The 13,326-nt window shown below is 44.9% G+C and overlaps 1 protein-coding gene, 1 long non-coding RNA gene and 1 other non-coding gene across 9 annotated transcripts in view; 1 reads left to right on the plus strand and 2 right to left on the minus strand.

Moving 5' to 3' along the window:
- The window catches only part of LPP (LIM domain containing preferred translocation partner in lipoma), a 629,315-nt gene that overhangs the window by 600,740 nt on the left and 15,249 nt on the right, over positions 1 to 13,326 (plus strand). For all 7 annotated transcript variants that reach the window (XM_072962654.1, XM_072962664.1, XM_072962661.1 and 4 more), the window contains 2 exons: positions 4,004 to 4,182; positions 9,678 to 9,798. In XM_072962654.1, coding sequence (XP_072818755.1) covers positions 4,004 to 4,182; positions 9,678 to 9,798 — 300 coding nt within the window. The remainder of the gene's footprint in view (positions 1 to 4,003; positions 4,183 to 9,677; positions 9,799 to 13,326) is intronic.
- Positions 309 to 10,619, minus strand: LOC140696830 (uncharacterized). The gene is made up of 5 exons (XR_012073377.1): positions 10,511 to 10,619; positions 9,147 to 9,199; positions 8,707 to 8,856; positions 4,096 to 4,260; positions 309 to 2,116 (listed from the first exon to the last, which is right to left on the minus strand). It is a non-coding gene; the product is annotated as an uncharacterized lncRNA (long non-coding RNA).
- TRNAT-AGU (transfer RNA threonine (anticodon AGU)) lies at positions 1,416 to 1,490 on the minus strand. Its single transcript has one exon. It is a non-coding gene; the product is annotated as a tRNA-Thr (tRNA).

The following is a 13,326-nucleotide window of genomic DNA, read 5'->3' on the forward strand; positions in this document are numbered from 1 at the left end:
CCCATCAGAGGCCTTAGTTGTAACTGCATCGTGGTTCAACTCCTCCCTCCACGCGGGTGCTCCCTGCTCTCACAGACACTCTTCAATAACTTCTTTTGTGCAGATCCCTGTTTCCCAGGAAACTCAGCGTAGGACTATGGCTCCGTATGGGGAGAGCGGGGCGGCCGCTGCTTGGTTGTGGCGGTTGACGTAGGCCGTCAGTCAAGTACGTTGCACTCGCTGACGGGGAAGAAGCCTCGCACAATCCGATGGGAGTGGCAGAAGCGGCTTGTTTTGCTTGGAGTATAACAAAGGGAGGCTTAGGAAAGGCTTCACAGAAGAGGTCACACTTGGGCTCAACTGTGAGGGAGGAGGAGGTATTTTCTAGACAAAGGAGGATGTGGGGCCTGGGCTCATAAAAGAACGCAGCTTGCTAAAGACGCAGCAGAGGGCGCAGGGTGGCAGCTGGAAGGTGGGGTCCACGAGAAGGGGCCGCAGAGGTGGCCGTGTCACGAAGCACGCTACTGATCTGGAAGGTGCTCTTCCTTCCTGACCCCCCGTCTAGCACACCTGGGACCCCTGCTTCACATGCAGGATGTGACTGAGTAGATGTACTTAAGAGACACCCTTCTTCTGCTTATTTGCTTGAAGACTTATTTCTCTGTCTATTTTCTTACATACTATTTTATTTATTAACCATTTCTTTTCACCTACTTTAGGAAAACCTCATGTTTATATAAAGAGTGCATCTTTTAGTCTGGCTTTACAATAATCTTCTATAAGAAGACACAAAGATCTTCCTTTATGGTGTGTAAAGTTCTACCGTTAGCAATTACTGGAGTTCCCGTTGTAAGGTGAAGTGAAGGTTGGGCTGCAGGCCAGGTGTCTCACACACGAGCCCTCCCTTCAAGCCTTGGATGAGGGGCTGTCCATTTGTTTCTAGGATGTCTCTAGTGATGGAAGCACTGACCTTTACCTGTTGTTGTTAATGCTGACATACCAGAGAGTAATACATTTGCAGAGCTGGAATTAACCATTGTTTTACAGATGAGAAAACCAAGGTCTAGAGAGAAGAAATCATTTACCTAAGGTCATCCAGGGGACGCTGACAAGTCCAGAGGGACAGTTCACATTCTTCATCTAACAACTCTGTCTCTCTCTCTGGCTACATAATGAAGGATTTTCTCCTTTCCATCTTCCACTGGTTCACCAGGACCCTCTGACATATCTTCTCTTAGAGGAAGGATAAAGACTCTTAAATACTCTAAGAGGAGGGCTCTGGGAGCTCCTCTAGTCCAGGCCTCTGATTTCATAGGTGAGAAAACCTGTGGACCTGGGGACTGATACAGCTGAGACCTGAGTCTCAGGGCATCCATCCTTTCCCCTTCATTACGGGGGGGGGGTGGGTTATTAGGTTTGCTTATTTATTTTTTTAATGGAGGTACCAGGGATTGAACCCAGGACCTCATGCATACTAGGCATGCGCTCTACCACTGAGCTATACCCTCTCCCCCGATTATGTGCCCTTTAAACAGCACTTCCATGGACTGTGAAGTCTTTCCTTAGAAACTGACTTTCCTTAGAAACTATGTTGCTGCTGGTTTTGAGTAAATGAGCTCAATTTTGCAGCCAGGCCTCAATGCAAACAAAAACATTTTCTGGTCAAGCATTTTCTGGTTTGTTCAACTCTGTTACAGGACTGGCTTTAAAAAAAATAAAAGTTAAAGCCCGCAGAAGAGCAAAACACAAACCCTGGGAAGCCAGTTTCCAGCCACATTAGCTCAGATCACCCGGGCAGAAAAGAAGCAGGGCCGTCATTGTCCAGACCATCAGCATCTCCAGACTCTCATCGTATGTTCCTCTGCTATTTTAGTTTCACCACTTCAAAATTGGGGGGGGGGATAGGTTAATAGTTTCCATGAGTTTAGACTGCGGCCAGAGGCGCACTAAGCAGTTTCAGAGCCTCCGACAACCGCAGCTCTGAGGAGAGGTTGGTGGCGTATTCACTGTCCTCTGGATTCCAAAGCTGGGGAGTCAGGCCAGCCTTGTGATGCCAGGGTGGGATGTAAACAATATTCATTTCTTCGTTCTTTTCTCACACACTCATCCTGGGTTTCTGTTTATTCCAGGTAGTGTACTGGGGGTAGCATGGGACAGAGAAATAGATTGTTAAGACATAGTCCCCACCCTTGAAGAAACTGCAGTATAGCAGAGGAGATGGACATACGTGCAGATAATTGTGAAACAGTGATCACTGTGAGTGCTGTAAACAGCACAAACTAAGTGCTCAGGAAGGAGAGAAAAAGAAGAGATTTAGTCCAACGGAAGGCACTGAGGAAGGCTTCCCTGGGGAGTTGCCTTCTGACCCATACCTTGAAAGGCATTAGCCAACGCACCAAAGTATGGAAGTTTCTCATAGGTCTGAAGAAGAGTGAGCAGTCTGAGACGTTAGGGGATCTGAGCCTAGAAAGGGAGGTTGCATGTCCGGTAAAGAACTAGCTCCGTGAAGGTTTTTCTAGCAGGAAACTTACTTCGTCACTTCTGGGTTTTGGGAAGGAAACTGGAAGTTTCTCTGAGGATGGGGAAGTGTTACAGGAGGAGACATGGAAACAAGGAAGCCAGTCAGAGGCCATGGCTACAGTTGAGTTATCAGCACACTAGTTACCTACCTACAGCGCTCCTTGCCTCTGCCCATTTAAATCTTCTCATAGGAAGAGGGAAATTACTCCTTGATTTCCACATCCCCTCTAGCTCTGTATCCGTCTAATCCCCATGCCAAGTTTAATCTAGCTTGTAAACTCAGTGAATCAGTCCAGACATCTCAGTTGGAATATAGCTTATTGCACGTGAAACATGGCTGTCTGCTAAGAGGGTACGGGATTCTAGGCAAGGATGGGAAGTGAACAGCTAATTTTATTGATCTTTCTGAGTCTTCTCTCAGTAAATGGTATCCCTTTTTAAGGGGGAGGGGATTTATTTTTAAAGCTGAGCATATTTTTAAAGCCAGATACATTGACTTTCTTAATTACCTTCTCAAGACTGGACCCCTCTAGGTTCAACATTTCCATCAAGGGTTCACAACACTAAGCTTGGTGACGGTGTTTGAACCAAGGCTTTAAATGATCACAAGCCTCGTTGATGATGCTGAGCTCTGACTGGGTTCTGCAACTAGCATGCTCTCTGCCAGTCTCAGTCATCAGACGAACCTCCCTCTAAAAATGTTAAGGTCCTTAGGGTTTTGATGACCACTCAAGTTCGGGAAGTAATAGTGGGATAAATTAGGACTTTGGGACTAGCATGTACACACTACTCTATATAAAACAGATAAACAACAAGGACCTACTGTATAGCAGAGGGAACTATATTCAATACCTTATAATCATCTATAATGGAAAAGAAATACTTTATATATATTGGAATCACTTTGCTGTGCACCTGAAACTAATACAACATTGTAAATCAACTGTACTTCAGTTTTTAAAAATTTAAAAAAAAAGAGAGAGAGAGAGAATAATGAAGTGTACTTCCAGTGGAGAACCCGGATTGTGTAGCTCAGGGGTCAATAAACTATAGCCATGGCCAAATCCATCCTGCTTCTGTAAGTTATGTCTCACTGGAACACAGTCATGCCATTTACTTACCCACTGTCTTTGGCTGCCTTCACACCTAACCAACAAAATTGAGTTGCTGTAACGAAGCCAGAAGTATTTACTACATGAGTCCTTACAGAAAAGCTTGCCATCACCCCTGCTATACTAGAAAGGAACAAGGGTAGAAGTCAGACAACATGAGTTCTAAATCCCAGCTAAGCCACGCAGTAGCTGGATAGCCTTAGGAAAGCCACTTGCTCCATCTAACTGTTTCCATCCCTCTGTAATAAAGATACACACTCTGCCTTCCTCCAAATGCTGTGATAAGCACAGGAGCCCGTGGGTTCTGCAGCAGTGCTTGTCAGGCTGTAAGTTACCACATAAATGGAGCTCAAGTCCCAGTCTAACACTGGCATTTTTCTTTTCCTCCCCAGAACACCCTGGAGCAGTGCAGCGTGTGCTCCAAGCCCATCATGGAGCGGATCCTCCGAGCCACTGGGAAGGCCTACCATCCTCACTGCTTTACCTGTGTGATGTGCCACCGCAGCCTGGATGGGATCCCGTTCACTGTGGACGCTGGCGGCCTCATCCACTGCATCGAGGACTTCCACAAGTAGGCAGCCACCTCTCCCTCCTGCAGCCCGCCTCGGGCTCTGTTCTTGCGCCTGGCGTCCGCGCTACCCATTCTTTCCTGGAACAATAGCGTCTCAGGATTTGGTGGGACCTTGAAAAGAGCTTATTTATCCCCCCCCTCCAATGCAGGAATTGCTAGCAGGTAATCCATATGGTCCTCCGGCCTGGCCTCTGCTTCAGGGCCTCCCTGGGGCTTGTCCATCACGTATTTGTGTGACCCTAATTGTAAGAAAGCTGACTCAGCCACAAAGTACGTGTATTGGAGAGAGGCAGGATCCTGGAGTAGCCCTCCCTGGCTGAAATGTGAACAAGAGGTGTGACAGTGGACAAACTGCCCAGTTTCTCTGAGCTCTTCAGTTTGATCATTAGACCAGGCCCGGTCTTGAAGCTTCCCATTTATGACAGCCTAGGGTTCTCTGTAGAGCTGACCTCTATGTCTGTGCCACTCTGCAGGTAAGGTTCTGGGGGAACTATTCAGTCTGTCTTGCTGATGCAACCCTCTTGCATATTTGGAGGCTGTTTTATGCCATTATCAACATAATTACAACCCCCTCCCCCAAGCTCCTCCCTCAGCCAGGTGTTCTCTTCCCCAGGATATGTTCTAATAAAATAAGTGAATACAGCGTGGTAGAATCTTTTGAGGATGATTAGAGAGTAGAACCTCAAGGTCAAGACCACTTACTGATGGGCCTGGAAAAACATGTCCCCACGTTCTCACTTCTTTCATGTGGAGATCCCTCTTTATTACAACTGGGATTTTCATGCAAGCTGTATAGTTTTGCATTTTACTTATTTGTATTTGGCCAGTTTGTTGGTCAGTGAATTGGTGGATCAGATTTGTTGCAGATTTCTAGGAACCATGTGAAAGCTATAGATATGATCTGTAAATGGCAGGCACAGAGGTTTCTGGCTTGTGTTTGCTGGACAGTGGCTTTAAGGACAGCCTGAGGCTCTCAAGGAGGTAAAGCTTGCATGGCTCACCAGTTTGGGTATCCGTTCTACAGCCTCCAGATGTGCAGCCTTGTGGGTTAATTTTCACCGCTCTGTTGATTGTCAACAACTGGGAAGTACTTGCCACAAGCAGTTTGGGGATCTGAGACTCCTATTTTAAAAAAGAATTTCCTGACCACTTTCCAAGTAGCAAAGAAAGTGAAAAACCTCACCAAAAAGATGTGAGGCTGAATGAATGAAAAAACCCCAGAGGCAGGAACTCTCAACCTGAATTAGACAAGGAAGGGCTCACTCTGAAAGGGCAGTCACAGCATAAATTGTACTTCACGTTATTGATATTTTTAGCTTGTAATTATACATGATAAAAAAAAAAAACCTGCATCTATGTAAAGGAGGTGAAAAGACACCAATGGGGAGTGGTTTCTGTCACTGCTTCTCTCCTTCCTTAGACTTACCCTCATCCAAGGAAGACTGATAGATGGAATCAGAGCACAGATGTTTCTGTTGCTGGAAAAGACTGATATATTACACCCCTCAGTTAAAACAGGAAATCAGTTCTGACACATGCAAGTTTATATCTATGCCATTTACCTTTCATTTCTAGGAGTGGGGGGCATAATTAGAGACTTGTGCCTGGTGATGTGTGTGGGTCTGAACGCTCCAGGAAGGCAGACTTGAGCAACTATAAGGGAAAAAGTAATCTGAAACCCCCAACTCTTCCCCGCCACCACTAATTCAATGGCCAGTTAAAACACATTTTTTTTTTAAGTTGTCAGCATGATTGGCAGGTATGCAGGAGGAAATGCTTTTTTATCTTTTTCCCATTTCCCAAAGAAAAATAAGAGAGAAACTTTACAGAACTCTGTTTCAGAGCCTTAAAAGTAGTGGAATGCAAAGCGGTTGAAAGTCCAGCCCAGGGAGGGCATCGCCAAGCTAAGGAGACGGGCGTACAGGTGGAGGGATACAGCCGCCTTCTGCAGATTCTTGGCCATAGTGGGCCTCCCTTCTGTGAGCTTTGGGGAAATGTATTTGAGTTCAGTGCAACTGCATCTATGAAGAGCCCTCTGTGTGCCAATCCCTGTGCTACGTGCTAAAGGACAGAGACCCCAGGAGAGAAACTCCACATCTCCGTAGCGAGGGGCCCTGTCGGTGCAGAGCTTGCCAGGAGGAGGGGAGAGAGTGAGTGTAGACTTTGTGTGGTATCAGGCAGAAAAGGCTACACGTGCCGAGGCGGGCACAGGCGAGGGCTCGAGCTGTCAGAGCCAGAAGAGATTACTCGGCCCTGGGGCCAGAGTAGGCTTCTGGAGGCAGAGTGTTTTCAGTGGGAAATAGAGATTCCTGGCAGGAGGAATAACGCAGGCAAGAAAGAAGGGTACAGAGTGAAGAAAGACTTCTCTACATTCAAGGAAGATCTGCTTGGCTGTAACTAGAGCAGCCTGGGAATAGAAGCTACAGCGAGATGCAGGAGGCCCAGGAGAAGGGATTTATCTCGCCTGCTTAGAATCCTGTTCTTTAAGCCAGGGCTTCCCAAACTTTAGCGTGCTTCTAAGTCACCGAGGGATCTTGTTAAACTGCAGACCTTAGTTCAGTAAGTCTGGGGTGGGGACCCAAGATTCTGCATTTCTGACAAGCTCCCAGGTGGTCTTGGACTGTACTCAGAGTAACGAGCATCTGAAATGCTATTTTTAAAGCCTTGCTAATGGGCCATCCCCTCCATAACCACTTTCAGTCAGCGTTGGCCCAAATCCTCCATCCTATTAGGCAGAAACTCTTTCCCATATGTCATTTCAGATGACTGCTCAAACTAGTGCCCTGGCCGACTGCCTGTATCCCACCCTCACCCTCAGCACGCGCACGCGCACGCGCACGCACACTCTCACGGTTACTTTCCTGTTTTACCTAAGTGGCCGTCTTTCAAGGACCCACTCAGTTACCATCTCCTCTAAGAAGCCTCCTGTGATCGCAGACTCTCCCTGTCCCCATGCTTGAATTTGTATCTCCTTTATGTTTTATAGTTTTGTAAATTTACTATAGATAGCACCCAGCACAGCCTGATTAGGAATAAAGAATACACATACACACAAACAGCTTTACAGTAACCACCTTAAATCATTTTTGCAATGTGATAGGATGCAATAGAACAAACGCAGAAATGCATAGAACTCCCTCACCCGTCTGACTGCCGGAGTCCTCATTTGTTTCTGTGTTCCCAGTGCCAGGACAGTGAGCTCCGAGAAGCAGATTTATTTAACTGACCCTTTCATTGTGTTGAGCCTTTATTCCACTCTCTGTGCTTTTCTTATCAGGGATGTTACGTGCATCCATTTATTTGTTTAATCAGCATTCATTTGTTGATTGCCAGAAATGTGCCAGGACACAAGATGATTAAGACCATTCCTCTCTAAGCTTTGGCTCCCAAAGCAGAAATGATAAAAGTATTTCTTCATAATACTGCTATCAGTAAAAAATAAGGTCAAGTGTATAAAGTGCTTAACGAGGCTCGGCACATAATAAGCACACAGTACATGGCCGCTATTTTAACCATGAGAAGTGTTTTTATCAAATTAATGTTATGATTATTGTCTGCTTAGTGAGCTGAGCCCTGAAATAGACCACCTGGGATTTTTAACAGTCCTCAAAATGCTGGCCAAGGAACACTGTAAGGACTGTGGAAGCCACGTTCTGTCTCTCCACTTTGCCTTTTCCCCTCACAGAAATGAGACCAATTGGTCAGAAGGAATCATTACTCAGCAAGAATACAATTTGCGCCTTTCCAAAGAGGAAGGACCTTGAGATTGAACATAAAGGCACAAGCAACGTCTTTTTACGAGAAATATGGCAAATACTTCATTTCATTAGATAGTGCCTGATTCTCTACTTTCTGCACCAGTCACAGTAGTTATTTCTAGAGACTCAGAAATAGAGCAAATCCTGTCCTTTGGAAGCTCACAGTTTTGAGGTCCCCAAAGATATGCAAATAATTAGGACTAAAATAGGCAAATTCAGTGAAAGCTATTTTATCCTAGAGGAATAAGTAATCCATCTTGGGGACATTGGGCAAGGCTCACAGACACAGTGATAGGCAAGACGTCCTCCTGACCTCACAGTTTACAGTCCCAGTGGGTCTGGGGAAAGGAAATTTTGCAGCTGATTCCAAAAGCCTGCTTATTTCACTACTGATGACCCAGATTCAAAACTAATCAGGTAGTCCAAAGCAATTTTTTTTACCACTGCGTATAAAAACTTCTTGCATAAAATACCAATTATAACAGCTCTGATTACTGCCGCAGTTGTACCATGATCCTTTTAATTTTTCTTTCATAGCAATCAATTGATCTGCTGCTTAATTCGTATTTATTTAGATTGCAGCCATACAGATGCCTTTTGGGTGCTGCCAGGAAAATTAATATGTACATATAGAGTATAATGTATGTAAAAATGCTTTGACAACCATAAAGTGCTCTGCAAAGTGTTAGATTACTATCATTATTTCTTTTTTAAGTCTCACTGTAAATAGATAAATTTTTAACATCATTAATCTTAAAACCATTACCATGAAAAAACTGTCTTCCTTTTCTTTTCATCTTTTCAGTGCTTATCCATGTCCATTTCAAATCTTGTCTTATTTCATACCTTCATAAATGCCACACCTCATTTCCAGAAGATACGGATGGATGTCTTTTTGTAGCCTGTTAAGCTGCTACTAGAAAAAAAAAAATGTTATGGCCATTGGTCATATTAAGGAATATTAAGAGATTAAGAAACATTAAAATTCCTCACCAACAGTTAACCTCAAGAACGTATGTGTGAGTGTGTGTGTTGTAGAGGGTGTTCACTCACACATACCTTCTGGAAGTGCTAAAATTCTTTAAAGGGCAAAGAACTGGACAGCTCTTTAACTTTTCTCTTTCAAATCAAAGTTTAACACAACCAAAATGTAAGAAGTGCAGACTTGGCCATAGTAGGTTTGGCATAACGGGGATTTGAACTCACCAAACTCTGCTGTTTTGAAAAGATATGCACTTGCGGTTTCTTGAGTTCATTTCCTAGAATGCAAGACACATTTCAAAGAAAGAGGCTTTAATCATTGGGAATGAGGCAAAGTTACCAACCTCAGAATATCTGGACAGGGCCTGGGGGGCACATACAGAGTCTAGGAGCAAAAGTCAGAAACAAGCAGGGGCCTCGAGGACCTGTGTTCTTCCCTCCGGCCGACCTGCCCAAGCCCCTGGTCTGTGTTTGCCATCTGTGCACAGGTGAATTCCACACCCCCTCACTCACTCCCCCACCTCACCAAACGTCATGAGATTTATGATCTGGAAGGACCTCAACAGTCTAAACCTCTTATTTCACAGCTGAGGAAGCAGGCGCAGGGAAGGCAAGTGATTTACTTGCTGGAGGACACCGAAGATGGCAGACCAGGCGGCCTGCCCCTTGGTGTACACCTTTTCTTTTCACCTCTGGGCCTCTCCTCTGTCGGTGTCTCTGCTCAGTGTCTAACCAGAGGTATCTTTTCATTTTTAGGAAATTTGCTCCCCGCTGTTCTGTGTGCAAGGAGCCCATCATGCCGGCCCCCGGCCAGGAGGAGACTGTCAGGATTGTGGCTCTGGATCGCGATTTCCACGTCCACTGCTACCGGTGTGAGGTCTGTGCTCAGCGCCCTCCAGCCTGCCGGGGCGTGGCAGGCATCAGAGGGACTCCTAGAGCCGGGTTTTCATAAATACAGCAGTTACTGCACCTGGGAGGGCCCCTTGGGTTTTAGATCTGATGCAGACATTCCATGCTAGGGACGTTGGTTAAGTCACTTCACCTCTCTCATTCTCAATTTCCCCACCTGTGAAAAGGACTCGGATTCTTATTAACTCCCCCAAATGCGGCTGTGCAGCTAAAACGCAAAGCTGTATGTTAAAGGACACGGTAAATCATAAAGAGCCAGAGATATGGTATCATCATGGTTCTTACTGTCATTATACAGAGACTCTGGCTCTGGTTTAGGACAGAGATGCCATTGTCACCCGCTGAGAAGAGTAAGAATTTATTCCTCTCAGAGGGGTTGGAACTTCATGTTCAAAGTCATGGAGATTCATTAATTTAGCAGGCACTGACCGAGCACTCACGGTAAGGGGTCAGGTGACTGCTGAGAGCTCTAAGAGGGTCAGGCACAAGGTGTCGTGGGAACACCTACCAGAGACCCGTAATCCAGCTCGAAGTGACAAGGAAGGCCTCTTGCCTGAGGGCCGTGTCGTCATTTATACAGCAAAAGGCAGCAAGTTTCTCCCCTAGAATCTAGGTAACCAAAGGCATCACATTCAGAAAGTGATTTTAAATCATTTTCCTATCCTAGTTTTATGACTTACCCAGAGCCCCTCTTTTGAAGCAGTTTTCTTGTTTTCCACCAGCTCTTCTCAGTATCGCAGGTATCAGCCCCCTCTTCTATCTGTGAGAGATGGTATGAACCTGCTTATTACCACCTCCTTATGAGACTGGCTCATCTAGTCCTGCTAGGAGACTTTCCCAAGACACAGGCTGGTGGCGCTGGCGGGGCTGGCGGGGCTGGCGGGACTGGCCGGGCTGGCCGTCTCCCCTGCCCTCCCAGACTGCAGTCACCCCGTTCCCTGCCTTAGCTGTGACTGACCAGCTGTTTTATGCAGTGTGCTTTGTTTTGCCCTCCAGCCCAAGTTACCTGCCTCTCTGACCTTAACGTGAGCAAAGAGAATAAAAAACTTCGGCTTTTACATGAGGTTTTTAGGACTACAGAGAAACAGTGATGTCCAGCCTTAAAACTGACCTGAATCATAAGTGTGAAAGAGCTAATAGACACCTTAGAGATCATTCTGCAGATCGGGAAACTGAGGCTTAAGGCATTCCAATATTCTTCCCACACTTGCTCTGGCTACATACATGCTTATTTCATGGTTTTGTTTTGTGTGTGAAGAGTTGCATGATACGTACCTTTTCTCCTCCCAAACTAAATGATAGCAGAGCAAAATAAGTTTGCTTTAAAAAGATAGTGCTTTTTTTCCCCTTTTTTTAACCCCAGAAACAACACTGTAGAATGGCAGGTACACTGAATTAAAAGTTTTTTGAAGATGCTCCATACTGTTCTACACAGTGGCTGCACCACCAGCAGTGTAGGAGCGTTCCCTTTTCCCACACCCTCTCCAGCATTTATTGTTTGTGGACTTTAATGATGGCCATTCGGACTGGTGTGAGGTGATACCTCATTGTAGTTTTGGTTTGCATTTCTCTAACAATAAGCGATGTTGAGCATCTTTTCATGGGGGGTGCTGGAAATGTTAGCTATCTTGATTGTGGTGGTGGTTTCATGGTGTATACATCTATCAAGATTCATCAAATTGTACATCTGAAATATGTGTAGTTTACTGTATAGAAATTATACCACAATAATGTTGTTTTAAAAAATTTTTTAAAAACTTAAAAATACCATTTTAACTTGTCAAATAAACAATATGAAAAGAAAAAAACGGAAAAAATATTAAAGAGGGCAGGACACTGCCTAACACTGGACGAATCACTTCCCTCTCTGCTGCTCGCTTCCCTGCCCATAAAGCCAGGTGGTTTTGGATTCCCCCATTGTGGCTCCTTTTGTTTCTAAGATTCAAGGCATTTTGGTTCCAGTGGTTGACTCTGGGCTCTTTAGAGTGCCCAGGTGACTGTCGGCATTCATTCATTGAATTCTTAAATCCATGTCATTCATGAACTTTTTTCTTTTTATTGCAATGAAAAGATTTCATTTAGCTCCATCGCTCAGTGTCCCAAATGCGTCTAGAGCTGCAAAATATCTGCCTATTCGTTTGGGTAAAGTTGACCTTCCCAGGAACATAACTATTGCTGCTGGTGCTGCTGCTCTGAGCGACACCCTTTTTGAACTTAAACTTCATTATCTGTCAGATTCAGATAGGAACCTCCATGACCCCCTTCCTGTCATGGTAGGCAGCGCAAGTGAGGGACACAGGCCCTGTGGTCTTTTAAAAGAGTTTCTACGAAATAAGTTCATTGGTGTCTTTTTTTTAGATTCCACATATGAGCGATCTCATATGGTATTTTTCTTTCTCTTTCTGGCTTACTTCACTTAGAATGACATTCTCCAGGTCCATCCATGTTGCTGCAAATGGCACTATTCCACCCTTCTTTTATGGCTGAAAAATATTCCATTGTATAAATATACCACAACTTCTTTATCCAGTCATCTGTTGAGGGACATTTAGGCTGTTTCCATGTCTTGGCTATTGTAAATAGTGCTGCTGTGATCATTGGAAATTGACACACTATTGTAAACTGACTATACTTCAATTAAAAAAAAAAAAGAATAAAAAAAGACTTTCTACTAATGGTAGCAAGGGCACACACCATGAGATGAAGCGCTATATTTTTCTTTTCCAAAGAAACTTCTGTTTCCTCCAGAGGTGAAGGCCAGCATTTAGCTGTCATGTAACACTTTCCAAAATGGATGCTCAGGGGTGCTGCCAACAGCAGTATAATTCCTTACCATTATGAAGCTGTTTGCATTTTTTTCAAAGGACACTCACACCCATTTTCCTCCTTTGTTCTCGCAATAGCTTCATAAGGTAGGAATTGCAGGAATTATTTCCAGAGTGGCTGTTGGCCCTCCTTGCCAGGACAGAGCTAGGGTGGTGCCCAGGGGCCCTGTCCCCCAGCCCCACCTTCATTCCTCTACACCACACTGTACCCTTTAGAAAGTATGACAGATCACTCCTCCCCACAAACCTTAGAGTTTCATCTTCTTTCTCAAGTTGGAGTGGGCATGCAGACCCACTGGTGGCCCTTCTGCTTAGCAGGAGTCCCTCTACAGTTTCTCTTTTACCCTGGAATTACCAAGAAATTCTGTCCCTCCATCTGTGTGTGTGTGTGTGTGTGTGTGTGTGTGTGTGTATATATTTTATTTTTTGAGAAAACCATAAGCTAATGTCAGCGGTAAAGGTGAGTGAAGTTCAGGATCTATTCTTGTTTTATTTTCTCTGGTTCTTGCGGCTGTTGCTGTTCGGGCAAGGGGAGCAGCTCCACCACTTGGAGACTTAGACCCTCGGGCTGGTCTCTTCCTGGACCTATATTCCCATTAAGTGACCTCAGGAGGGTCATTCCATTCACATTTATGTCCCTAATCTCTACTTCAACTTAACGCAAGACATAG

The sequence above is a fragment of the Vicugna pacos genome, chromosome 1, assembly GCF_048564905.1.
Source record: "Vicugna pacos chromosome 1, VicPac4, whole genome shotgun sequence".
Taxonomy (NCBI): Eukaryota; Metazoa; Chordata; class Mammalia; order Artiodactyla; family Camelidae; genus Vicugna; species Vicugna pacos.